This window comes from Temnothorax longispinosus, chromosome 9, assembly GCF_030848805.1.
Source record: "Temnothorax longispinosus isolate EJ_2023e chromosome 9, Tlon_JGU_v1, whole genome shotgun sequence".
NCBI lineage: Eukaryota > Metazoa > Arthropoda > Insecta > Hymenoptera > Formicidae > Temnothorax > Temnothorax longispinosus.
Genome location: NC_092366.1, coordinates 8330103 through 8355764, shown reverse-complemented (window position 1 = coordinate 8355764; position 25662 = coordinate 8330103). Strand labels below are relative to the sequence as shown.

The 25662-nt window shown below is 33.2% G+C and overlaps 2 protein-coding genes and 1 pseudogene across 4 annotated transcripts in view; 1 reads left to right on the top strand and 2 right to left on the bottom strand.

The window, feature by feature from the left end:
* Positions 1-641: 641 nt before the first annotated feature.
* Positions 642-5281, top strand: LOC139819214 (sulfotransferase 1A1-like; annotated as a pseudogene).
* A 5890-nt stretch (positions 5282-11171) lies between these two features.
* The window catches only part of LOC139818716 (probable cytochrome P450 6a14), a 34572-nt gene continuing 20081 nt past the window's right edge, over positions 11172-25662 (bottom strand). For 2 of the 3 annotated variants that reach the window (XM_071787549.1, XM_071787548.1), the window contains exons 8-10: positions 19786-19862; positions 11458-11521; positions 11204-11343 (exon numbers count right to left, since the gene is read on the bottom strand). In XM_071787549.1, the coding sequence (XP_071643650.1) occupies positions 11488-11521; positions 19786-19862 (111 nt within the window). In that variant the 3' untranslated portion in view covers positions 11204-11343; positions 11458-11487. Of the gene's footprint in view, positions 11344-11457; positions 11522-19785; positions 19863-25662 lie in introns of all 3 variants that reach the window. The other variant, XM_071787550.1, reaches the window with a different exon arrangement.
* On the bottom strand, positions 15329-17784 carry LOC139819161 (uncharacterized). The gene has a single exon (XM_071788360.1). The coding sequence runs from the start codon at positions 16523-16525 to the stop codon at positions 15329-15331; it is 1197 nt and encodes a 398-aa protein (XP_071644461.1). The 5' UTR covers positions 16526-17784.

Sequence of the window (25662 nt, the reverse complement as noted above, 5' to 3'; positions counted from 1 at the left end):
CATTAGCAATGTGTGCTGTATCTGCTTCAAAAGTTTAGAAAAAAAGAGAAACAAATCCTATCGGATGCCGTCTATCGAATGATCCGGCATTTGTATAATCTTTTAATTTAAAAATGACCTATTTAAAACGTATTATAAATGTTTTTAAAATGTCGTTGTTATTACGTTAAAATATTCACGTATCTTAAACTTTATATAGTTATTGGGTACGTGAGACGTCTAGCGTCTAGGACCGGTAATCACCACTTGTCAACGTGAAAATCACGTGACTTTGCTGCCTCGATATGTAAACAACCTGCGCGATTATCCGTAAAGCGGAAAAGATCCTGTGTATGCATATCATAGCAAAAGCTTCGCTTCTTGTTAGTTAGTGTGTTGCGGTCGCGAAGACACTCGAGCGAAATTTCAAACAATCAACGAGATCGAAGGAGGCTGTTAACGAATATGCGTTTCACGGATCTAAAAATAGAGTGGTTCGTAGCTGAGCTGGCGCATGGCGGCGAAATTATTGAAGTGGTATTTATTTCACAAACGCGGCTTCGTTAAAATCGGCTTCCGCGATAAGAAGAAGAATAAATGGGTCCTGCCATATAAATATGTCGAAGAGGGCGACAGCATATTTTATTTCGAAACTTGTCCGGATGATACATGAATTATTAGCTTTCCTGGATCAGGTAAATTGTTTTCAAAGTTCAGATTTTGAAGCTGATTATTTGGAAGTATAATAGATATGAATTTAAAAGAGCGATTCTAGAGTACAAACTGTAATAAAACATTTTTATAAGTAATATATTTTTTTGTCGAAAACTACGTTGAAATGTAGAAGTCAGAGAATTGTTTTCTTATCAAACGATATTTGTGCATGACTTTGCTCTTTTGTAGAAAAAAAAAAAAAAAAAAAAAAAAAAAAAAAACCGGAAAGTATATACACTATAATATAAATAAGTGCATAAGAATAGGAAATTATAAAAAATCTTATATGCAGCAATAAAATTAAAATAATCTATTTTATATTATCTAAAAACGTTATATAAAACTTTGTAAGTTGCATGTTATTACATTAATGTTGCATAATGTATGAGAAATCGTGCGCGATATTAAATTGTATGTTTGACCGAAACTTTTCCAAAGCTGTTATACATTCCATATAATATCATTTTAAAAGTAATTCCAAAATATTATCGCAACTTCTTTTAGTTTAAAAGTTCTTGAGCAAAAAGTATCATTCTAACGTTAAGAAAACTCAAATGGCAGCTGAAAGTTACTAGAAAAGTAATACTTTATACTTTATGCAATAAATTTAGTCTTTTACTTTTTATAATTGTTTTGTAAGTTCTTTTTATCTTAAATTATTTAAAAATATAATAGTTGAAATGACACTGTAATTTCAAAAATTGTATAAAACAGTCGATATTTTAAAAAGCGTTATTGTTATTGAAACTTGAGTCAATGTTATTCAAAAATAAAAATTTTGAAGAGAATAAAAAAATTACGAATAATAAAATTGTTGAAAGTGATCTAGACGCTTAAGTGTAAATGAGAAATTCTGAAATTTCCTGCTATTGTCAAAAATGTTAATTGACTTTACGTGCTGTATTGATATAGGTTCGACGATGACACAGGAACTTGTACGGTTGGTGGCGAATGACATGAATTTCGAAGAGGCACATCGAAGACATTCTGTAGAGAAATTTCTTTTTTACGAGTACAGTATAATATATATTTATTTTTTTTTACGCAAAAACTGCAGAAATAAATTTACATTTTTTATTTTTACGACGGTATGGAAAAATACTTCTTGCGTAAATACCGATAAAGTTCTTAATAGAAACGAAATTTAAGTTCGAAGTATTTATTTTGTCGTATACTTTTAATTAGAATGCATAAGAAATTTCGTCCGATCAGATTTGATTTCCGATTTAATGAAAAAATATAGGAAATCTGAATTCTGCATGTATTCTTCTCTTACATAAAAAAATAAAATTGTTATACTTTCTGAATTTTCTTTTCTTAGATTTTACTATATCGGAAGAATTCTTTTCTCTTTAGGATAGGATCAATACTGAACGATTATATCACAGCGAAAGACGTTCCTGATAGGATTAATACGAGAAATATAGCGTCGAATTTATGAATATAGTCTGCCTTCACCTCGTTTCTTTAAGAGTCACATATGCCTCTCAAACTGTTGCCGACAGTCGTAAATAATACTTGCAAGGAGTGTTTGCATGAATATTTTATTAGTTGAATGCATATTTATAATATGTAATATTCTATACGGTATTGAAAGGAAAAAAGATATAATAAACGCTGAAAAGAAAATTGAAAGTCATAAACAATGTCCCTTTAAGATTTTCAGTTTAAATTCATCGAAGCACTTGTCATTTATGTATACACTTGAGTTGTTTTTTTTATCTCATTTCATACGTCGAAGGAAATAGGGATACATTAGAATGCGAAAACTTGCAGGCAAACTGTTGAGAATCATTTTTGTTCTTAGATTATCTACGTCGCAAGAAATTCAATAGACGTGGCTGTCTCGTGGTATAATTTTCAGAAATCTTTGAATCAATACCAGGGAACTTTCGAAGACTTCTGTATTAATTTTATTAATGACAACAGTAAGTTTTGCGAAATGTTGATCTTTTCAGTTTAATTTATTTGTTCTCAGTTATCATTCTGAAAGCCTAATCTCTGGCAATTTTAGTTCTATAGAGTTCATATTAGGAACATGTGAAGGAAGCTTGGGCGATGAGACACAGACCACATGTGATGTTTCTCTTCTACGAAGATCTGATAAAGGTGAGATAGAAGGAAATTCTACTTTATTGCACATAGTTTCGTATAAAAAATAAAGAAGTTTTTTTTTCAAATATGACATATGTCAATTTGTTCTCTAAGGAGATATAGGAGGAAATAAACATTTTCGATTTTCTATAATTTTTTGAATTTTAAGTATTATTAATCTGAGTAACATTTTATTAATTGAAGTTAAATCTTCTATATAATACTTGATCATATTATTTGGATTTAACAATAAAAATACAGTAAATAATTAAAAATATTACATATACATCTAATTTAAAGATATTACTGTGTTCTATACTTATAACGTTTTCATCTATTTTGCATAGGATTTACCTGAAAACATATAAAAAAATTGCTGTATTCTTCGGTAAGAATTACACTGACGAGTAGATCGTTAAGTTAGTGGAACATAGAATAGAATATTTCCGCAGAAATTCAATCAATCCAATGGTGAATCAGTCAAGTTCTATCATCGTGATGCCACCAGAAATGCTAATCCGGCAAGAGACGACGGACGATTGGAAAGAAATGTTCACATCGGAGATTGAGAAGATATTTAGCGGATAGATCAAGTACAATTTAAAAAATACGGATCTGACTTCCAAGTTAAATTCGTTGTGACAAAAGCAATTGTTGTTGCAATTTATGAATTTTTTATATCTAATCATGTTTTAAATAGACAGAGCTACTACAATAATAGCTCACATTAGAATGTAAAAATCAGAAAGTTGTTTCCCTATCAAACGATATGTGTACATAACTTTATTTTTTTCTTTGTAAAGGAAAATACGGTTTTTATTCTGAGCTTTATAATTTGATATTTTGTGCGTTTGTATTTATATTATTGTATATACCTTTAGTTTTATATACAGGGTGCCCCATTTTTAATGTACTATTCAAGAAATTAGTCGCCTTTAAATTTTTTTAAAACGACGACATATATTTACTACACGACATATTACGGAATCATATATTTTCTTTCAAACCAAACCACTTTTATCTGAAGCATTTTTTCTACATTAAAAATAAAAGAGTTTTTAAAATATATTAAAATGGGGCACAACATCCTATATATAGATATATATACACGATACATATAAATTGAATATGTAAACTGTAAAAACTGTATGTAATCTTTTATAATATCAAACATTACATATAGCTTTGTAAATTACAACAATGTTGCTACGTATACGAGAAATCGTGCACCATAATAAATTGTATCTTTGACTAAAACTTTTTCAAAACTGTCATACATATCACATTTTAAAGATAATAGATTCCAGAATGTGTGTCCTAAGTTTTTTTAACTTCTAATTTTTTAACGAGAAGATATGTATATGTTACAAAAACTCAAATTGAAAATGTTTATAAAAATGTAATACCTTAATAAATTCAATCTTTTATTTTGAATAAGTGTTTTGCGAGTATTTTGTACCTTAAATTTTTAAAAATTTTAATGGTTTCAATGATTTCGAAAATTGCGTAAAACAGTTGATATTACAAAAAGTGTTATCGTTATTGAAACTTGACTTAAATATTATTAAAACACAAAAATTTTTAAAAAAATAAAAAATATTGTAAATTTTTATTAGAAAAATTTTGGAACTGTTTCTCAAAAAAATCGGTAATTATGCGGTTCTCAAAATACGTCTACGGTCTAAGTTAGAGTATCATGAGATAGTATACCAAATTTAGTTGTTCTAATTTAAAAACTGTAGATTTGCATAGCGGACAAACATACATGCATTTATTTATATATATATGTAGGTATAGATAGATAGATAATGAAATTGTTGAAAGTGATCCAGGAATAAGAAAAAAGGTAAATAAAAAATTTTGCAATTTTATGTTATTGTCTGCAGAAATGTTAATTGAAAAGATGATAATGCAGGAATTTACTTGGATTTCAATTATACACATAATAGGGGAAAAGGGGGTAAGATGATGACCTTAAGGTTTGCCGATTTTTCTTAATTTCTGTGAAAATATTAAAATAATGATCTATTTTTTTTAGATTTACTAAAGTCTTTTATATAAAGTGTAAAAATTTAAAAATTGTAAATAAATTAGAATTTTTAATTTACATTTTTTAAGAACGTGCGTTGTTTTCGTCATCTTGCTCCCATATGTGGGTAAGATGACTTTTAGTAGTGAATAAGATAACGAAAAGTCAAATTAAGTTATATATATTTCTTTCTGAATAAGAAGATTTATTTTATTGTAATAAACTTTTTATATTATTTTAGTATTATAATACTTTAACACAAATAAAAGAAAAATAAAAAACGAAAAAATCAGTAAAATTCACATGGTAAAATTAAACTGCATTTACGGATATGTTATCTTGCACACGCATGACGTTCGTCATCTTACCCGCAGTCATTGTATTTATTTTTTTTATTTAATAAAAATAAAAAATAAAAAATGCTACTATGTTATTCTGTACATTCTTCGCTATACTCTACTGTAATTTTATAAAGAAAGTGAAAATATTTACTATAATTATGTCATTCCTTATAAACAAACACCAAAAAATTACATATGGGTGCATCCAAAACACTACATTTCTTATTATATTATTTACTTTTGTGGACAGATTGAAATCAAACTATAAGAAATTATGTGCTATTATTTAAAGCTTTTAAAGAGTTCAGCATCGACTCGTTATCTGTTATTAGTTTAGAAAAATTAGCAATTTGTCATCTTACCCACTTCGTCATCTTACCCCCCTTTCCCCTAAATATAATAGTCGGAGAGCTGTGACGACGAATTTAGGGAATGTATTTTGGGCAAGTTAAAATAACAAAAAAATAATATGTTATTAATTGGTGAATCTAGAATCCTGAGTCAGGCAGAGGGTTTGCGGTTATTTCGCTACTGCACAACCTATGACATTTGCAAAAAAATAAATCAAAAAAATAACTTTTAGGCAACTTGAAATTTGTTTAATCTTTAATTTTAGCATCTATTTAACCCAGAAATAAAAATCCCAGACTATTTTTTGGGTTTTAAAGTATAACCTGACCCCCCCGAATTTAATTATACCTCAAAAATATACTTTAGGCATTCTGAAATTTTTATAGCATGTTTATTAAATAATAATAAAAATACGTGTAAATCGCCAGACAAATTAAACGGTTTTTAATAATTCCCTGACGCGAATAAAGATTTAAAATAAATGCGACAAAAAAGTCTTATGCATAGCCATAAGTGCGAGAGAGATAGTTTATTGAGACCTGCCGGCAGTTGACGCGACGGGGCCCTAGCTCTGTTTATGTAACAGAGTATATTTTGGAGAGTTCAATTTTTTATAACAAACGTAGCAACGTGGAAAATTATTTCGAGTTTTTTTTCAATTTTTTAAAGGTTTTTAATTCAGTTGTTGTTTTGTTTCAGTTAAGTTACCATGTATATATGTATATATATACTAGCTGCCCCGGCGAACTTCGTACCGCCTAACAGTAATGAATGTAGTGATAAGACACGCAAATAGTCCCTCTCTCTCCCCCTTTCTTTCTCTCTCTTTCTCTCTCCCCCCTCTCTCCCTCTTCCCTCTCTCCCCCTCTCTCCCTCTCCCCCCTCTCTCTCCCCCTTCTCTCCCTCTCTCCCTCTCTTTTTTTCAACGTATCCTGCTATGTATGTAATCGCGTGATTATTAGCAAGATTTATATGTAGCATTGGTATATCGTCAATTAACATATCATTATCATTATTATTTTCATCTTTATTATTTTTACTTTCTCTTTCTGTATTCGAACTAGGTGATGTTTTGTGCGATGAAACATTTAGGATAGGAATATTATCCAACGGAACACAATTTCCTTGTGTAGAAGGTTTAATTTCATTGTGATGCAGAAGGCGTTTATATGAAGCTATAAATTGCTTGATACTGGGATTATTATTATATCCTCCCATTGCACGAATACATGAAAAGAACATTTCCAAGTGATCTTGTGATAACTTATAAGACAATAGATATTGCAAATATCCCTTCTCTACGTATTCATAAAATAAAAACTGTACATTTTTCATATTAATAATTAACCCAAGAAAACCGGTTTTTGATGTTGTTTCTATTACTGGAACACGTTTTCCTTTGACTTCTAATGTAATAGATGACAAATACTTAATAGATGTATCAAAAAAAGAAAAAATTTCTTTCATGTTATTCTTAGATAATGGCTTCTTATATTTACTGCAATAAAAATTTCTTGAATTAAGACAATCAAAAATATTGTTTATTATTCTACAAAATTAGGCTGTGGCAATACAATCTGTAAAATCTGGATGACCATCTTCATGAAACTGCTCTAAGGCTGCGGCACTACTCTCGCTTAAAATTTGTACAGCTAGTTTTACGTTCATTTTATTTTTGTACCACTGTATATGTTTAGAAGTCAATTTGTTAGCCAAATGAAAGCAACTATTGTTTTGAAGATGAACAAGTTTTACCATAAATTCCCATCTGATTGCATTACCATCACTATCATACAGTATTTCTTTAGAAGCAAAAGTATTTCTGACTAACTTAATCATATGACAAGCGTAAAAAATGATTGGAATCTTATAACCGTGAGTTGGGTGCAAAATGCTATCAAAATTATTATTAGCATTTAAATATTTACACATGCTAATATTTGATATGAGTCCGTCAAAAGTTAAAGCAATGACCTGAATTCCACAACTATCTATGGAAGTAAGAACTGTCTTTGTAATTTCACCTCGTTCTTCCGCAGTAAGTCCGTTAACAAAGAAGTATGCAATTGGTAGTTTCCATCTTTCATTTACACCGTTTAATAAATATACTAATGCTTGCTTAGCTACAGTACAGGTAAACGTTTATCATCATGGGTAGGCAATTTATTTTACACATATCCTGTTAATGTTTTTTTTGTATGACTCACTCTATTTGTCTTCTAATGGCCATTTCTTCCGTAATAAGGCATGCATATAATTTCTTATCGCCTGCATTATCACTTTTCCTTTTCAATATTTGCACTGCTTTTTGAGTTAAACCTGGCGATCCATTTATATTGCTGTACCAAGCACGAATAGTGGATGGCGCTGGTAATTTATTATGAAAAATATTTCTGATATAATCATATGCCTTTGGACTATAAAAGTTTAAAGTTAATGAAAAAGCACGTAATTCCGCAGAATATTTGCCTTTTCTTCCATCCTTAATTTGTCGAATAATATCGATATCTTCAGAAATACTCTAAACATTAGGAAAGAAATTTACAATCAATATTGTTTTTTTAAGATATGTTAACAAAATATTGAATATTATGATTTCCCAAAAATTTTTTTGATAAAATATTACGTCAACAAAATAATCTGAATTCGATTTAAATTATTTGATATGTAGTTTTTTTTATATTTTATGTTACATTGTGATAATTTTTAATTATTATTCAAATGTAAGGATAAGGATAAAGATAATTTTTTAAATAGAATTTTTTATAACTAGTTAAAATAAAACGATTTAATAAAGTTACATTTGAAAAATAAATAAAGCATTACATTAGTAATATATAAATGTCATAAATATAAAATATTCAAGAAATATAATATAGAAGTTTTACAACTCTATCTGTCTGAGTAGGATAAGGAATAATAATTTTAAAGACATAAATTAATGGAAGATAATAAAATTTCAAGATATTTTTAACTAGTTAAAAAAATTTATTTTTTACATATGTAGCGCAAATTTTTTTAAAATATATACAAAGATTAGTTTTTCAACATGATTGTGTTATACATATCTCTACAAAGGTATGAACAGTAATATATATCATTAATTAATGTTATTGCAGACTCGATTGCAGATTAAATGTCTCCATGTTATATTATATGACATATGTATATAATGCGATAATTACTACGTTTACGCGAGCGTTACTTTTTTAGAAACTTACGACCCTTACAGAAAAGTATTACTGACTAAATACTTAAAATCTCAGTGATTTAATACTGTCAATATTTATTTGGGAAATACTGGGAAAATACTGGTAGTGATAAATATTATAGGTAGTGATTAATACTATACAGAACTACTGGTGCTTAGTATTGAATTACTCACCGATATTTCGATTTCCGATATTTACCCGGCATAAAAAAAAATATTTTTTTTCGAAATTTATTATTATTTTATGAACTTGAATTTTTCACTTAAATTTAAATATTTTCCTTATTTTTTGAAGGAGTTACATTGGGGGAAAAAAAACAAACTTTCTTTCTCGAAACGGCTGAGCCAATTTTTAATGAAAAAAATATATGTTTGTAGGTATCATAATGGTGTTTTAAAGAAAATATTTTGTAATTTTTGAACAAATAATAGAGCTAAAAAAATTTTTGAATTTTTCAAACAATTTTTTTTTTGTTTCTTTAGAGTGACACCTTTAATTTTTTTTGCAAAAACATTGTACTAGTATCTATTTTAACATATAATTTTCCTAGATTTTAAAAAATATAGTTTTGGAGTAAAAAAATGAAAATCATGATCGTGTCACTTGATGCTCAAAGTAACGCCTTGTAGCGCCGGTCAAGGCATAAGGCGCTTTGTTATTGAATGGCATATTTTGTTAGAAAGCTTTGGCTTATATTTATACTTGTTTATCACATTTTTAAGGCTTTAATAACAAGTTTTTAATTATTTTATATATGTTTTAAATATGTTTATACATAATGGGTATTCTTCTGATGAATATATACAATGATTTCATTTACATTTCTATAATATTCATTTAACGGAGCAACATCTGGAATCTGAAAAGTAATGCAAAATTTAATTCATAGAAACTGCAAAAATCGCATCTCATAATTATAAATGCTAACATACCAGCAGATTTTTCATAATGTTGCATCAGGTACTATCCGTGCAACTTTTAAATTCCAGATACTGAGACACTTTACCCATGCAATATCCCCATTATAATCAGCAATGTCTTTGTACAATTTCACACAGCACGCCTATTGAGCATCAAGTGACACGACCATGATGACATATATAAAATAATTAAGAAATTGTAATTAAAGCCTTAAAAAAATGTGATAAACAAGTAATAAATAATGAGCCAAAGCTTTTCTAACAAAATATGCCATTCAATAACAAAGCGCTTTTATGCCTTAACCGGCGCTACAAGACGTTACTTTGAGCATCAGGTGACACGATCATGATTTCATTTTTTTACTCCAAAAACTATATTTTTCAAAAATCCAGGAAATTATATGTTAAAATAGATACTAGTACAATGTTTTTGCAAAAAAAATTAAAAATGTCACTCTAAAAAAACACAAAAAAAAATGTTTGAAAAATTTAAAAATTTTTTTCAGCTCTATTATTGTTCAAAAATTACAAAGTATTTTCTTTTAAACACCTTATTGATACCTACAACATATATTTTTTCATAAAAATTGGTCGAGCCGTTTTCGAGAAAGAAATTTTTTGTTTTTTTTTTCTTTCTTCCTCCATAACTCCTTCAAAAATATAATTTCAAGGTCAATATTTGCAGAAGTTTAAGGTCACATGAGTACTAACTACGACGCCAATATCAACTTCATACTTGCGGGGGCAATTTTTACATGCTTATCCCCCTATGCCCTTAATTTTTATTTACCTGTAATGTCCCACAACAATCAGAAGAAAGACTATATTTTTGTTTTAAAACTTCTAATAATGTGCTTAAGCTGTTTGTTTTCTTTTCTTTACGTGAAAGTTGAGTTCGCAAACGTTTTATAGTGATATTTTTCTTTCTTGTCGTTTCTTTTAACATTTTAATGACATTTATCATTTCATCTCGAGACATATTTTCTATTAGGGCATCCGTTATCTTTCCAGGATATCTAATCTTCTTAGTAAACGTTGCAACACTTTTATCCACAATGCATTCCTCAACTTGCATATTGGAAGAGAATACATCAGTTTCTTCGCTACAATGATGACTACTTCTGGGTGTTTCTTTTTCAATATTTTCTTGTAGCTCATTTAAATTAATTTCACTAGCTTCATTATATTTAACTACATTTTTATCTTGAATAATTAGCTGGTTTATTTGAAATTGCTCAATTTCTTCGATTTCGTTAAAATTTAAATTATCTTCATTTTTAGATATTGTCTTACTGTAAAAATATTCAATTAATAAACAATTTGATTAATTAAAGAAAAAAGAGAATAATATATATTTAATACATATTTCATTTATATATTCAAATTATAAAAAGTATCTTAAAGCATATTGAGTTAAAATTAAAACATTTTTTTATTAATAAGCAGAAAGAAATAAAAAACTGAATGTTTTATTATAAATGGTTTTTATTATATTTTACCTTTGTTCTGCATTAGGAAATACGCTTGGGACAGCATTCTTTTTCAAACGAACACTTTGCAGTCCAAATTGTTCAATTTGGTCTTCCGAAAAGTGTTTGATGCAGATTCTACTGTATTTTAAGGGACTACAAGCATTACTTTGTTTGTTTAAAACAAGTAATGCATTTATCCATTTTTCCTTTAGTTTCTTATCAGTGGGGAATCTGAAAATATAATAGAATTATATTCTTAAAATATGAAAGATTATTTGCTATAATTATATATATGTATATATATATATACACATACATATTTATTTAAGGTTAACTTTGACTTACCCGTACATAGGCACGATAGACTTATGTCTTTCAGTCTTCCTTTTGTATTTGCTCGATGTGCATCCTTCAACAAAACAATAAGCGATCATATTGTTGTATATTATACTAATTTTTTTAGTCAATTTATTTATAATAACAAAATACTCGTAAAAACACGTGCACGTGTACATGATTGATATGACCGACATGACCGACGTGACCAATACGTTATCGACATGACGTCGGTTTTAGTTCACGCATTTCTCAACTAGTCGATGTCGGCGCGATACATCTTGACATCCAGTCTGAAGTTGCTGCTAGCAGTCCATGTTATATAGTTAGTCAAAGGTTTAAATAGTTTAGAATTATTAGTGATAATAATTATTTTAGTAACTACTAATTTTAAGGTTATGTGCTGACAAATCACAATGGATAAAAAACGTTTAAGGGGATGCTGGAGCCGTCTGTTTTACCGGCATTTTTTGTTGGCACGTAGCGTCGTATTAATTTGACAGAATTAAAAATCCTTCTCCAGAATTGCAGTACATAAATTAATGATTCGGGGGAACTCCGATTTTATATAGAAAACGAGAAAAAATTACGGAAGTACAGATTTCTTTATCCTACTCTTATCCCAATATGGCGTCTCGAGTTGCGGCGAGCTGTCAGCTCGTCACAAGATGTATTTCATATAAGAGATATACCATTATTGGTACGAACGCGAAAACAAGTTCCCCCGAATTGCACAACAAGAAAAACATCAATAAACCCTCCAAATCAAGATTTGGAAGCGTAATATAAAAGTATAATGTCGATGTGCATCGTGCGTATGTGTGCGTGCAATGTAGCGTGCTATCCTTGTCTATATCTTTGTCTATACAAGGACAGATATAGTTCGCCGGTCTTCTTTACCGACGCCGATCGAGTTCGGCTACGGCTCCAGCATCCCCTTAAGTTGTGTAATTTGTAAAAAAGACACTAGTGATAAAGTGATTATTTTTTATGAAGACAGACTACAAAAATGCAAAAACTTCTTAAAAGTTCGCCAACAACATGGCTTAAAATTTAAAGACGTGGTTTTACCTGAAAATGTAACAAAAGGGTACCATGCTCAGTGCTATAAGAATTTTTCAGCACTAATGAAACAACATATACTCAAATCCTCAAGCACACTTCCTGAACCATCAACATCTTCATCAGGTAAAGTCTACTATTTTTAAATTGATATATATGTATTAAAAATAAAGTTTACAACGCTTAAAAATTTTATAAAGTTAGTAAAACTAGAAGTGTGTAAAACAACAATCTGTATTTTAGGCGACCTTTTTTTTCATACCTGAGTACTGCGTTTTGTCAGAATTTCATTTTATAATATTGTGAGTTTTTCTAATAGAGACTTCCCATAGTTTTTTTATGTGACAAGGACAACATCTGTTGAATTTTATGATTTTTGTTTGTATTTTAATACAAATGAGTGCTGCATTTATGTTTCTATGATACTCAGTTACTTTTGACCTACACATATTAAAAATACACCAAAATAGTTTAATTAAAACTTTTCATAATAGTGAAATTTATAAATAAATATTGTGGAATCCCGATCTGTGTATAGCTTCAAATTCAAATTTATTTTTACAAAACTTGACAAATCTTATAAGTTGTTGAATTTTAATTTTCATAGTAATTTTTTTTTCTAGATGATTTATTGGCAAGCAAAGATGCAGAGGAACAAGTAATAACAGAAGATTTACAGTCGATACCAGAAAGTAACGATAATGTTGAAATAAACGAGGAAGATACGTCGGAAATACCTGTTCCATCAAACGATACTCAACAGTTGGAAGATGCTGAAGATCTATCTGCAACTAGCGACAATGTTTGTCTTTTTTGCACAAAATTAGCAAAAAAAACGAAAGGACAAATTCAAAAGTTGTGCGTTCTGGATAAAGCGAGTTTAAAACTAGCAATTGAGCCTTTCTCAAATTTTGTTAGAGACACCGAAGTTTATCAAAAATTACAACAATCAGACGAAGCAACAATTTTGAAAGCCCACCGGATTTACCGAAAAGAATACATGAATTCGCTGCAATCATCGTTTCAAGATAAACCACAAACTAATTATCATAAAAATTTAGAATTCCATAAACAAGGTTTTGAAGATGTTTGTAAGTTTATCGATGAAAATGTAATTGTCAACAACAAATGTTATTTTTTCACTTTTTTAAGTGACTATTACGTTAGTGCGATTAAAAATGCAACAAGTAAAGATGGCCATACGTACGACAGTTTATTATCCAAAGCCAACTTCGAAACCAAATTAAAAAAACAATACGACGGACAGCTGAAAATTTGTATTCTACACAATAAAAAAATTATTGGTCTAATTAACAGTGAGATTGATGACCATTTATTTTCTCTCTTAGAAGACAAATCCATTCTTCACAATGCTGCTCTTATTTTGAGACGAAAAATATTAGATATAGAAAAATAAGCGCTACCAGAAGAGATAAAAACGACTAAAGGGAAAGAGGCAGTAAGAGCCGGCGCGGTAAATAGGGCGCAAGTTATATATATTTCTTATCGTCAATACATAAAAAAATTCGCGAACGTTTCGACCATTTTTGTGGTCATCTTCAGCGCAATGTGTAAATTAGAAACTCTATTGTAACGCGGTCATTAGGCTATTGTATACTCGCACGTCGCACGTTCCTTTTTCCATGCGGTCATTCCGGTGTGTGTGCGCTACTCCATAGGCAAGCAACCTTGAATCCCTCCCAAGTTAGAAGGCCAGGAGGACCATGTTGCATTTGGTACTTCATTATATGTTACACGATACCTGCGTACATACGGAGCGACACACTGATTTACGGTTCACATCGATATAAAATTGAACACTGTGAGTTACTTACAATGAAATCGTAAACGGTATAGCGCACAAAACGACAGATAACAGACGCAAGTTATTTTGACATTGCTTCGAGAGATAATAACTGATCTGAACTTGATCGTAAAACGGTATACAGCGCACAGATAACGGACGCAAGTTGTCTCGACAATGTTTCAAGAGGTAATGACCGATCTTATATGTTTCGCTTGTCTCGAGGTTAAAAGATCGATGTATAAGAATTCGGTGAAAAACAAATAACTAGGCCAGTCATATTAGACTAATTTAGGGGGGTAACCTTCCAATCACTCTTTTCAGGTTGCAACCACCATGAATCGCTTTGATTTAAGGTGCTGTAAGTAGGAGTAATTTTGCTTCGCATAATTAATGCGCATTAAAAAGTTATTAACAATATTATCAACAAAAAACGCGATTTTTTTTATTTTTTCTCACATATCTCGAAAACTAAGCAAGATAGGGTAACTAACTATACGTACCTTTTTTGTAGAGCGTAAAATTATCTACAATAATGATCTGAACAACATTTATCGTCAAGTCAGTCGTTTAGCTTGCACGCGCCGTCAAAGTCCGAGACTCGGATCTCGAAAACCCTCGATTTTATCGTTTTTTGATGTTGCGTCGGTGATTTTTTTCAGTCATTTAAAATGGAATTAAAAATTCCCCAAAAAATCACACATCATCTGAGAACTACAAAGAATACTTTTCAGGGTGTAACCGATTTTTTAGACCTTTTTTCTTTAGTTTGTAGCTATGTAAGCAAAAAATTTTGATTTTTTGGACTACTCTTAGTTTTTCGCTGTTTTCAGGCCTTAGAATTTATTTGAGACGAATTTTATCGTATGCATCTTGTTGTGGACGAAATTTGCAACAAAAAAGGACCCTTGTATAATAACGGTAATGCCAGTCAGAGATTTTGTAACACGGTAATCTATGTATAATAAAGATTCACAATAATAGATAATAAATAAAGCGTGAAACGCGGAGCTCTCAAATTTTTGGAAGCCCCTCGATCACATCGAGATAGTTCTCGGGTAAATCCTCGGTGTCCGTCTGCATATTCAGACCATTCTTCTGTCTTTTAATACATATCATCTCAGATATTAACCGTTTACTAATATATGGTTCGCTGTCCAAAATTTCCACCGCATTCCACTCGAAATCATGACCAAACTCTAATCTATGCTCTGTGATTACTGAGCGACTGGTTGTGTTTTTTCTTACGTGGGCCTGATGTTCTTTAATTCTGGTTTGTAGTTGCCTACCAGTCTGACCCACGTAAGAAGCATCACAGTCCCCACAGTTAATTTTATATACTACGTTGCTATGTGCAAATTTCGGAAGGGCGTCCTTATGTGCTTTAATGCAATTCTGCATTTTATTCAGGCTATAATATGATAGCCTAAACTTATAATTTTTTAAGATGTTTCTATATTGGTCATTAATATGCGGAATATACGGTATCGTGAAAAAGGACGCCGCCTCTTCAGGTTGCACCTCAGGCGATCTATCTGTCCCAGAACGCACTCTGTCAATGAGAGACTTAATGCGCTCATGGAAAATTCTAAAAATGAAATCCAGCGGGTAGCAGTTGTTAAGTAAAATTTGTACAGCTAATTCTAAATTCTTTGAATGGAACGATGGGTGAGACAACAAAAAAACTCTATCAATTAAACTTATGACTGTACCTCTCTTCTGGCAAACAGGATGTTGAGATATGAAACTCAAGTACCTGCCCGAAAACGTTGGTTTATGAAACCAATCAAATATTATCCGATTGCTTCGACGAATCATTGTAATTTCCAAGAAGTTCAACCTCCCACCCTCCCCAACCTCCATAGTAAACTGGAGCCTTGGATAGAAGGAGTTGAAGACCTCCAATGTGTGGTCCAGTGAGGAAGAAGGAGTTGCGAGAGCAATGTCGTCGACGTATCGCACAAAAAATGGGGGTGTGTATTTTAATGTTGCGAGGGCCCTGGCTTCTAAGTCCTGCATAACTATATCCACAGCTGTGGGAGAAAGAGGAGAGCCCATTGGTGAGCCGAAAATTTGTTGGTAAATAATACTATTAAACGTGAAAAAAGTTGAATTTAGAACCAATCTCACCGCTATCAGAAATTCGGATCTTGGAATTTTGCATTTTTTAGAAATTAAGTGCCATCTAACGCAAATGCTGTCTAGGACCATTTCTGTCGGTACGTTCGTAAAAAGCGAGACTACAAGTGAGATTAGTTCAAAATTGTCACTTATATGTATTTTTGAAAGTCTTTCAACTAATTTAAAGCTATTAACGACATGACTGTGAGCGGCCGGGAGGCTTTCGTGTATTGTGCGGTGGAGAAAAGCAGCCAACCTATATAGTGGACTGTTCAAGGACGAAACTATCAGTCGAAACGGGCAATTCGGTTTGTGGATCTTCGGGAGGCCATAGGCTCTCGATAGCACTCCGTCACTAGTAAAAATCCGTTTGTGAGTTGATCTCGAGATGAAATCCGACTTACTCCATCTTGTAACAAATCGCGTACGCTGTTAGTGAGTTTCCTCGTGGGATCTTTATTAATTCTTATATATGTATCCGTGTCTCTAAGTATCTCCTCTATACTCTCAACATATTTATCTTTATCCAGAGCCACGGTTACATTACCTTTATCTGCGCGCGTTAAGATTAAATTATTGTTTCTTTTCAGAAATTCTTTTGTGGTTGAAAGTAGTTGTTTGATTTTAAGATTGACATTATTTTTTAGAATCGGAACCTTCGCAATGTTGTTAACAATATGTGCAGTGCGATTTCTTATTGCTGACTGAGTAACTGGAGGGAGTTTTCTCAAATTATGTTCAATGCTTTTGATAAACTCCATCGTTAGTTTCTCCGTGTTGCAAACCGGCAGACTGAAATTATCTCCAAATTGTAAAAGGTTCTGCACATCATTAGGTATACCAACCGCCTGAGGTGCAACCTGAAGAGGCGGCGTCCTTTTTCACGATACCGTATATTCCGCATATTAATGACCAATATAGAAACATCTTAAAAAATTATAAGTTTAGGCTATCATATTATAGCCTGAATAAAATGCAGAATTGCATTAAAGCACATAAGGACGCCCTTCCGAAATTTGCACATAGCAACGTAGTATATAAAATTAACTGTGGGGACTGTGATGCTTCTTACGTGGGTCAGACTGGTAGGCAACTACAAACCAGAATTAAAGAACATCAGGCCCACGTAAGAAAAAACACAACCAGTCGCTCAGTAATCACAGAGCATAGATTAGAGTTTGGTCATGATTTCGAGTGGAATGCGGTGGAAATTTTGGACAGCGAACCATATATTAGTAAACGGTTAATATCTGAGATGATATGTATTAAAAGACAGAAGAATGGTCTGAATATGCAGACGGACACCGAGGATTTACCCGAGAACTATCTCGATGTGATCGAGGGGCTTCCAAAAATTTGAGAGCTCCGCGTTTCACGCTTTATTTATTATCTATTATTGTGAATCTTTATTATACATAGATTACCGTGTTACAAAATCTCTGACTGGCATTACCGTTATTATACAAGGGTCCTTTTTTGTTGCAAATTTCGTCCACAACAAGATGCATACGATAAAATTCGTCTCAAATAAATTCTAAGGCCTGAAAACAGCGAAAAAACTAAGAGTAGTCCAAAAAAATCAAAATTTTTTGCTTACATAGCTACAAACTAAAGAAAAAAGGTCTAAAAAATCGGTTACACCCTGAAAAGTATTCTTTGTAGTTCTCAGATGATGTGTGATTTTTTGGGGAATTTTTAATTCCATTTTAAATGACTGAAAAAAATCACCGACGCAACATCAAAAAACGATAAAATCGAGGGTTTTCGAGATCCGAGTCTCGGACTTTGACGGCGCGTGCAAGCTAAAACGACTGACTTGACGATAAATGTTGTTCAGATCATTATTGTAGATAATTTTACGCTCTACAAAAAAGGTACGTATAGTTAGTTACCCTATCTTGCTTAGTTTTCGAGATATGTGAGAAAAAATAAAAAAAATCGCGTTTTTTGTTGATAATATTGTTAATAACTTTTTAATGCGCATTAATTATGCGAAGCAAAATTACTCCTACTTACAGCACCTTAAATCAAAGCGATTCATGGTGGTTGCAACCTGAAAAGAGTGATTGGAAGGTTACCCCCCTAAATTAGTCTAATATGACTGGCCTAGTTATTTGTTTTTCACCGAATTCTTATACATCGATCTTTTAACCTCGAGACAAGCGAAACATATAAGATCGGTCATTACCTCTTGAAACATTGTCGAGACAACTTGCGTCCGTTATCTGTGCGCTGTATACCGTTTTACGATCAAGTTCAGATCAGTTATTATCTCTCGAAGCAATGTCAAAATAACTTGCGTCTGTTATCTGTCGTTTTGTGCGCTATACCGTTTACGATTTCATTGTAAGTAACTCACAGTGTTCAATTTTATATCGATGTGAACCGTAAATCAGTGTGTCGCTCCGTATGTACGCAGGTATCGTGTAACATATAATGAAGTACCAAATGCAACATGGTCCTCCTGGCCTTCTAACTTGGGAGGGATTCAAGGTTGCTTGCCTATGGAGTAGCGCACACACACCGGAATGACCGCATGGAAAAAGGAACGTGCGACGTGCGAGTATACAATAGCCTAATGACCGCGTTACAATAGAGTTTCTAATTTACACATTGCGCTGAAGATGACCACAAAAATGGTCGAAACGTTCGCGAATTTTTTTATGTATTGACGATAAAAAATATATATAACTTGCGCCCTATTTACCGCGCCGGCTCTTACTGCCTCTTTCCCTTTAATCGATTTAATCACGAGAGCCTTATAATTTTTAATAAAAACGACTGATTTGTTAAAAGGAGAATGCTACATTCCTGAAACTTTAAAAGATTTTTATCTTACAGTATTAGGTGGTTCTCATAGCAGATCTTGGTTCTTTAGCAGACGAAGAAAAAGCAATGAAAGTTATAGAATAAGCAACTCATTAGCTTCAGATTTGATTTACAATGTGTCGAAAGGTAAAATAAAAACGAGCAAACATATAACCCTAGGGATGACTTTGAAAAGCCTAACGAGCAGCCAAAAAATTGTTGAAATTATTAATAGGTATGGCCACTGTTGCAGTTACCATGTAGTTGAAGAATTAGAAACAGTAGCTACGTTTACATCTTCTGGTCGATCTGAATTATGTCCTGATGGTATTACCAAGACAAGTGGATTAAATACAGGTGTAGCTTTCGACAATTTTTACCGCTTCGTTGATACTGCATCAGGTAAAGATACTTTACATGACACAGTTGGGATGATTTACCAAGATGTCGTTGAAAATTCTACAACTATACGCAAAAGCACACTGGACAGTAATCAAGAAATGATGGTTGATGTTGACCTAAAAGATGATGTTGCTGCTGACCTTGAAGATGCTGTTGACGTTGAACATGATGTTACCGTTGACCTTGAAGCTGATGTTGCTGCCGAAACACATGCAATCTAAAGAAAAAAAAATTCGTAAAAAGAGACGGACATTTGAAACTTCTCAACCTGAATTACAACCTTCCAACAAAAGAGCTAAAATCTCAGATCTTTTGTTGCCGAGTACTGATGATTGACATTCAATAGTACCACAAACATTAGAACAAATAAATAAAATTGATGTACTGTGGATGCTATCACATGCGCTTGAAATTCCGAATACGCCAATGTGGGTCGGATTTAATAGCAAAGTTTGTCGAAGACAAAAATAAGAAAAAACAAATGGATATACTTTGACTATATTGTGGTCTTGGACGTCAAATATATATATAAGATTTGTACTTTTTCAGAGTCATGTGGGAAAAACTGCATTTTCAGTGTGATTATGTTATGATCTGACGTCAGATTCGTATTCAGCGACCCCGAAAACCCTTGAGTAACAAATTTTAGGTGAATCTGTCAATTTTCAAAAACTCATTGGGTATACTGGATCTACCATTTTAAATTTTGGAAAACTGACATCAGATTCGTACTCAGCGACCACAAAAACCCCCGAGTACCAAGTTTCAAGCAAATCGGATCACTTTGAAGAAACATCCGCCATATTGGGTCCGCCATATTAGATCTACCATTTTTTTGTTAAAAAATCTAGTCAATTGTTATGTAATTCAAGCTTTTGAATCCGAATCCACGGTCAGAATTTCAAAACTAGCTCGCGCTTTTTCATTACGGCTCAACATGTACTAAAAAAGTATGTTTTTTGAGATTAGAAAAAAAAACAAACCAACTTTTGAATTCTGACCTCGGATTCGGATTCAGCGATCCAAAATACGTAAGAACTGACTAGTCCGGTCCGCCGGACAGAAATTTCATTTTTTTTGTGGGGCTGTAGTATTAATATCTTCTTAAAATGACATTTATTACGTGAACCTAGCTTCGTATATAATTATCATATATGTACACTTATCGAAACTTGCACTTTTATTTTTTATGAATAGAGTATCATTAAAGGTAGGTTGGTGTTGAATTTGGCAATGATTGATGAAGGGGTTACCGATTTTTACCTAAAAAGTGTACAAATGTTGTTTTTGGACAATTTAGTATTAATTATATTATTGGCAACTTTTTCTAATTCTGTTATATTCTTCAGTCTTTTCTACCCCTATTTCATATATAATTCTTTAAAATTTGGTTGATTAGGCTAAACTTTATAAGGGTTCTATGTATGTACGGATTCTCTGAAATTTCAAACGTCTGTAACTCCAGAACTAATTAACCAAATCTTAAAAAATTATATATGAAATAGGGGTATAAAAAACTGAGGAATATAATAGAATTAGAAATGGATCGCTATCTCAAATATTGAGAAAGCTATAGCATATGTGATATTTAATATACAACATCTTTACACAAAATATTCTATATCAAGAGACACGGTAGTGTCTCGTGCCAAGTACACGCGGAGCGAGACCGACCGTGAAGGGGGCCACAGACAGGACGCGTCAAGCGTCAAGCAGCGAGCAGCAACCCAATCAGTGAGGTGATATCAGCAGTGGCATATAGAAAATATCGTCTCGCTGATTGGTTACTACTCGCTGCTTGACGCTTGACGCGTCCTGTCTGTGGCCCTCTTGACTCTTTTACGTGACGCGACGGGTTGCAAGTACCCGAGATGTTGAGATCTCGATAACGAGTGAACGGATCAAGTTCTAAGTAGGCTTGATCGATAGCTTGGGGTCCAATTAGGGGGGGGGGGGGTTTCTCTCATAATATTTCGCTACGTGCTCTACGAGCGGAGATATTGCGACGCAAAGTCAAAATGTGAAAAATTTTATTTTAAGATACTTCTTCTAACGCCGACGTCTCAATATTATTATGATTATTAGAGAAATGTCACTTTTACTTTTTCGACACTGGCGGCGCAGGTATCGCCAGTTTCGATATCGCGCGCGTATTTCGAAATTAGGTCGATAGACTTATCGGTCAGGAGGAAGATTTCTATTTAGGTAAATTAGGTATATATATAATATATATTGAGTCAATTGCTTCATGTTTATCTGGAGAGATTTCGTATCCTTATTACATCGTATTACCACCGCTGCCGGAAAAGAAGATTCTCTACGCTTGGCAGAATGATGACGAGGTCCAGATAGTGCGCTTCATGGTTTTCGGTGTCCAGGTGTAATCGTACGTTGAATTCGATGTCTAGGTGTCCCAGATTGCCGATGACGAGGTTTACATAGTGCGCTTCGTAGTTTTTGGTGTCTAGGTGTATTAATAACTTTAAATTTGAATGTAGGACACGTAGATACCGAATTCGAGGTATTAATACACGTAGACACCGAAAACTACGAAGCGCACTAGGTGGACCTCGTCATCGGCAACGTGGGACACCTAGACATTGAATTCAACGTATTATTACACCTAGACATAAAAAACTATGGAGCGCACTATCTGGAACCCGTTATCGGCAACCTGGAACACGTAGACATCGAATTCAAGGTATTAATACACCTGGACACCGAAAACTATGGAGCGCACTATGTGGACCTCGTTATCGGCAACCTGGGACACCTAGACATTGAATTCAAGCTTGATTCATAAGAATCGATTTAAAAATTCCCTAGCGGCAGAATTAAAATTGTCATGACATAATAAAAATTTGCTGAATTAAAATTATGTCTAGACATAATAAAAATTGGACGAATAATAGTAACCTTTCGAAAGTAAAGATTTTAAGCTTGAAATTTAAATTTTATTCATTTTTAACAAAGTTACAGCTGCTCGAATTTTGCCTATTTTTAAAGATAAATTTAGTGTTCCTTCAATTTTTGTGAGAAATGTATAATTTACTTTTACTTAAATATTATTAATTTTTATGTATTTGTTGTTATTGCTAATTTTGTGAATAATTAAAAAATAAAAAATAAAAATGTTTTGCAGATCCCCTTGCTTAACACTACAAAATAGGTGATATCAGTACAAAATTACCTTTTTCAAAAAAGGTAAAAAAAAGTGCCAAGTACACGCAATGTATTTTGTAAATTCAAAAATCTAACCTAAGTGGTAGCTTTATATCTTTTTCACAAAATTATATTACCTAACTTAACTCAAGTGACATGTATTTAAAAAAAAAGATGTGAAATCTTTAATTCCTTCTTCACAAAATTTTTATTACCTAACTTAACTCAAGTGACATGTATTTCAAAAAAAGATGTGAAATCTTTAAATTAAATTGCGCCAGTTGTAAAGAGAATATGTATTAGGTTGGCAACTAAGTTCCCGCCGTTTTTTTAAATGTTACTAGACACTACAGACGCGCGCTTTGCACGTGCTATTTAGCTTTAACATTACACACATATACAATGACAGCTGCTCATGAAGTAAGCATAGCGAGAGAACCAATCGGCATCGCGGAAAAGAGGGAACAATAAACGCGATATATTCGAGTACCGACTTTGCACGCCTTTTTTTAAAGAGAAACATTCCGCATGTCATTAAATGTTTTTGGCATAATGTTTTAAATCATTCGAGGTTCAGAAGTGTGGAGCATGGGTTCCGCATGCTTTAAGTGACAACAACAAAAATCAACGAGCCACAATCTCCGCTGGTTTTCTTGCTCGTCACCGCTCAACTCATTTACACAAGCAATAACGTTTTCTTTACCGAATCGTTACTGGCGACGAAAAATGGTGCCTGTACATTAATATGAAGCAGCGCAAGCAATGGCTTAGCCCCGGTAAACAAGCGACACCGCGCGTAAAACAAAAGATGTTCATCCGCGTAAAACGATGTTGTGCGTATGGTGGGACTGGGAAGGGATTATCCATTACGAATTGCTTGAACGGAACCAAACGGTCAACGCGGAACTCTATGTTCAACAAATGGAATGTCTCAACACGGCTATTAAAGAGAAAAGACCTAATTGGCAGCATGGAGTTTTTTTGCTGCACGACAACGCCCGCCCTCATGTCGCCAATATGACCAAGTAAGCCATTCAAACGCATGGTTGAAGAACTCCATGCTGCCGATTAGGTTTTTTCTCTTGAATAGCCGTGTTGAGTCGTTCCATTTGTTGAACATAGAGTTCCGCGTTGACCGTTTGGTTCCGTTCAAGCAATTCGTAATGGATAATCCCTTCCCAGTCCCACCATACGCACAACATCATTTTACGCGGATAAAGATCTTGTTTCACGCTCAGTGTCGCTTGTTTACCGGGGCTAAGCCATTGCTTGCGCTGCTTCATATTAATGTACAGGCACCATTTATCGTCGCCAGTAACGATTCGGTAAAGAAATCGTTGCTTGTGTCCATGAGTTGAGCGGTGACGAGCAAGCAAACCAGCGGAGATTGTGGTTCGTTGATTTTTGTTGTTGTCACTTAAAGCATGCGGAACCCATGCTTCACACTTCTGAACCTCGAATGATTTAAAACATTATGCCAAAAACATTTAATGACATGCGGAATGTTAAAATTTAAAAAAACGGCGGGAACTTAGTTGCCAACCTAATATATTGCTTTGAAAGATAATTGTTATGCAATTACTTTAAAGAAAGTAGCAAGTGCACATAAAAAACGTGCCCATCTAGGTGGCTCGGTCCTCGCGTCCGGGCTGTGGTAGATAAGGATCAGGGTGGTGACGATGTTGATGATCAGGCCGACGACGGTGATGAGATTGGGCGCGAGCCAGAGCGGCACCTTGCTAACCAGCCAGTCCCACCATGGCTGCAGGAGGCCGTCGAGGAGGCTGCTGCTCGTGCAGCTGTACTTGTGCTCGCTCAGCCGCTTCAGCTGGCCCGGCGACAGCAGCCTGTCCTTGTAGAACTGCATGCTTCTGCTGCGGGCCGCGCGCAGAGTCGCCTCGACGACGCCGTGTCACCGAACCGTGGTGGGCGCCGAGGGCAACAGCAGGAAAACGAGGGTGAGGACGGGGAGAGCGTGGGACCCGCGGGATCCGGTTGCCGAGGAGGTTTCAGCTGCGACGGGGGGGACGTCGGAGACGCGACGACGACGACGCGGCGCACTATCACCGTGATCACCCGCGGTGGGACGGTCAAACATAACAAGCGACCGTCGCGTTACGCGTACATTGCCACGCGCTCTCCGCACTACTCCGCGCTACTCCGCATTCTCCGCAGAAACCCAAGTGGTATCTTCGTATTCCTATTCAAGGGTCTTCCTATTCTAAACCCAAGTGATAATAGCTTCTTAATTCTCTTTAACAAATTTTTAATATTACAAAGAATTATTTTAATTACAGAGAATTAAAGAAGTAACAGTACAAAATAAAAATATTTAATTAAAACAAAACAAATAAATTTTTCTTGTAAAGAAACTTGGCGCTGTTTTTTTACTCTTGTCGCATTCTTTCCTAAATTATGTTTTTGTTTTTTATTCAATCAAAAATCTTAGTACTAATGTTTAAATTTTAATGTTTAAATTTCAAAGTCTAGCAGCGCCAAGTTTTTTTACAAGAAAAAATTATTTATTTTGTTTTAATTAAATATTTTTATTTTGTACTGTTACTTCTTTAATTCTTTGTAATTAAAATAATTCTTTGTAATATTAAAAAATTGTTAAAGAGAATTAAGAAGCTATTATCACTTGGGTTTAGAATAGGAAGACCCTTGAATAGGAATACTGTTAATGCAAGCACAAGTGTCAGTAAGAGTTAAGGAGAAAGCACTCACTTAGTTTTCTTAATATAATACAAGTTTAATCAACAATAAAATCCAACAATACACAAATAAAGAAAGTTTCAAACCGATGGGAAAAAGCGGTCGCGAGACCGTTCGCAATATAGAGCGAGAAATACAAT

Coding starts and splice junctions, on each gene's coding strand:
- LOC139819161 (XM_071788360.1), bottom strand. CDS start 16,525: ATGGTCCTAGACAGCATTTGCGTTAGATGGCACTTAATTTCTAAAAAA.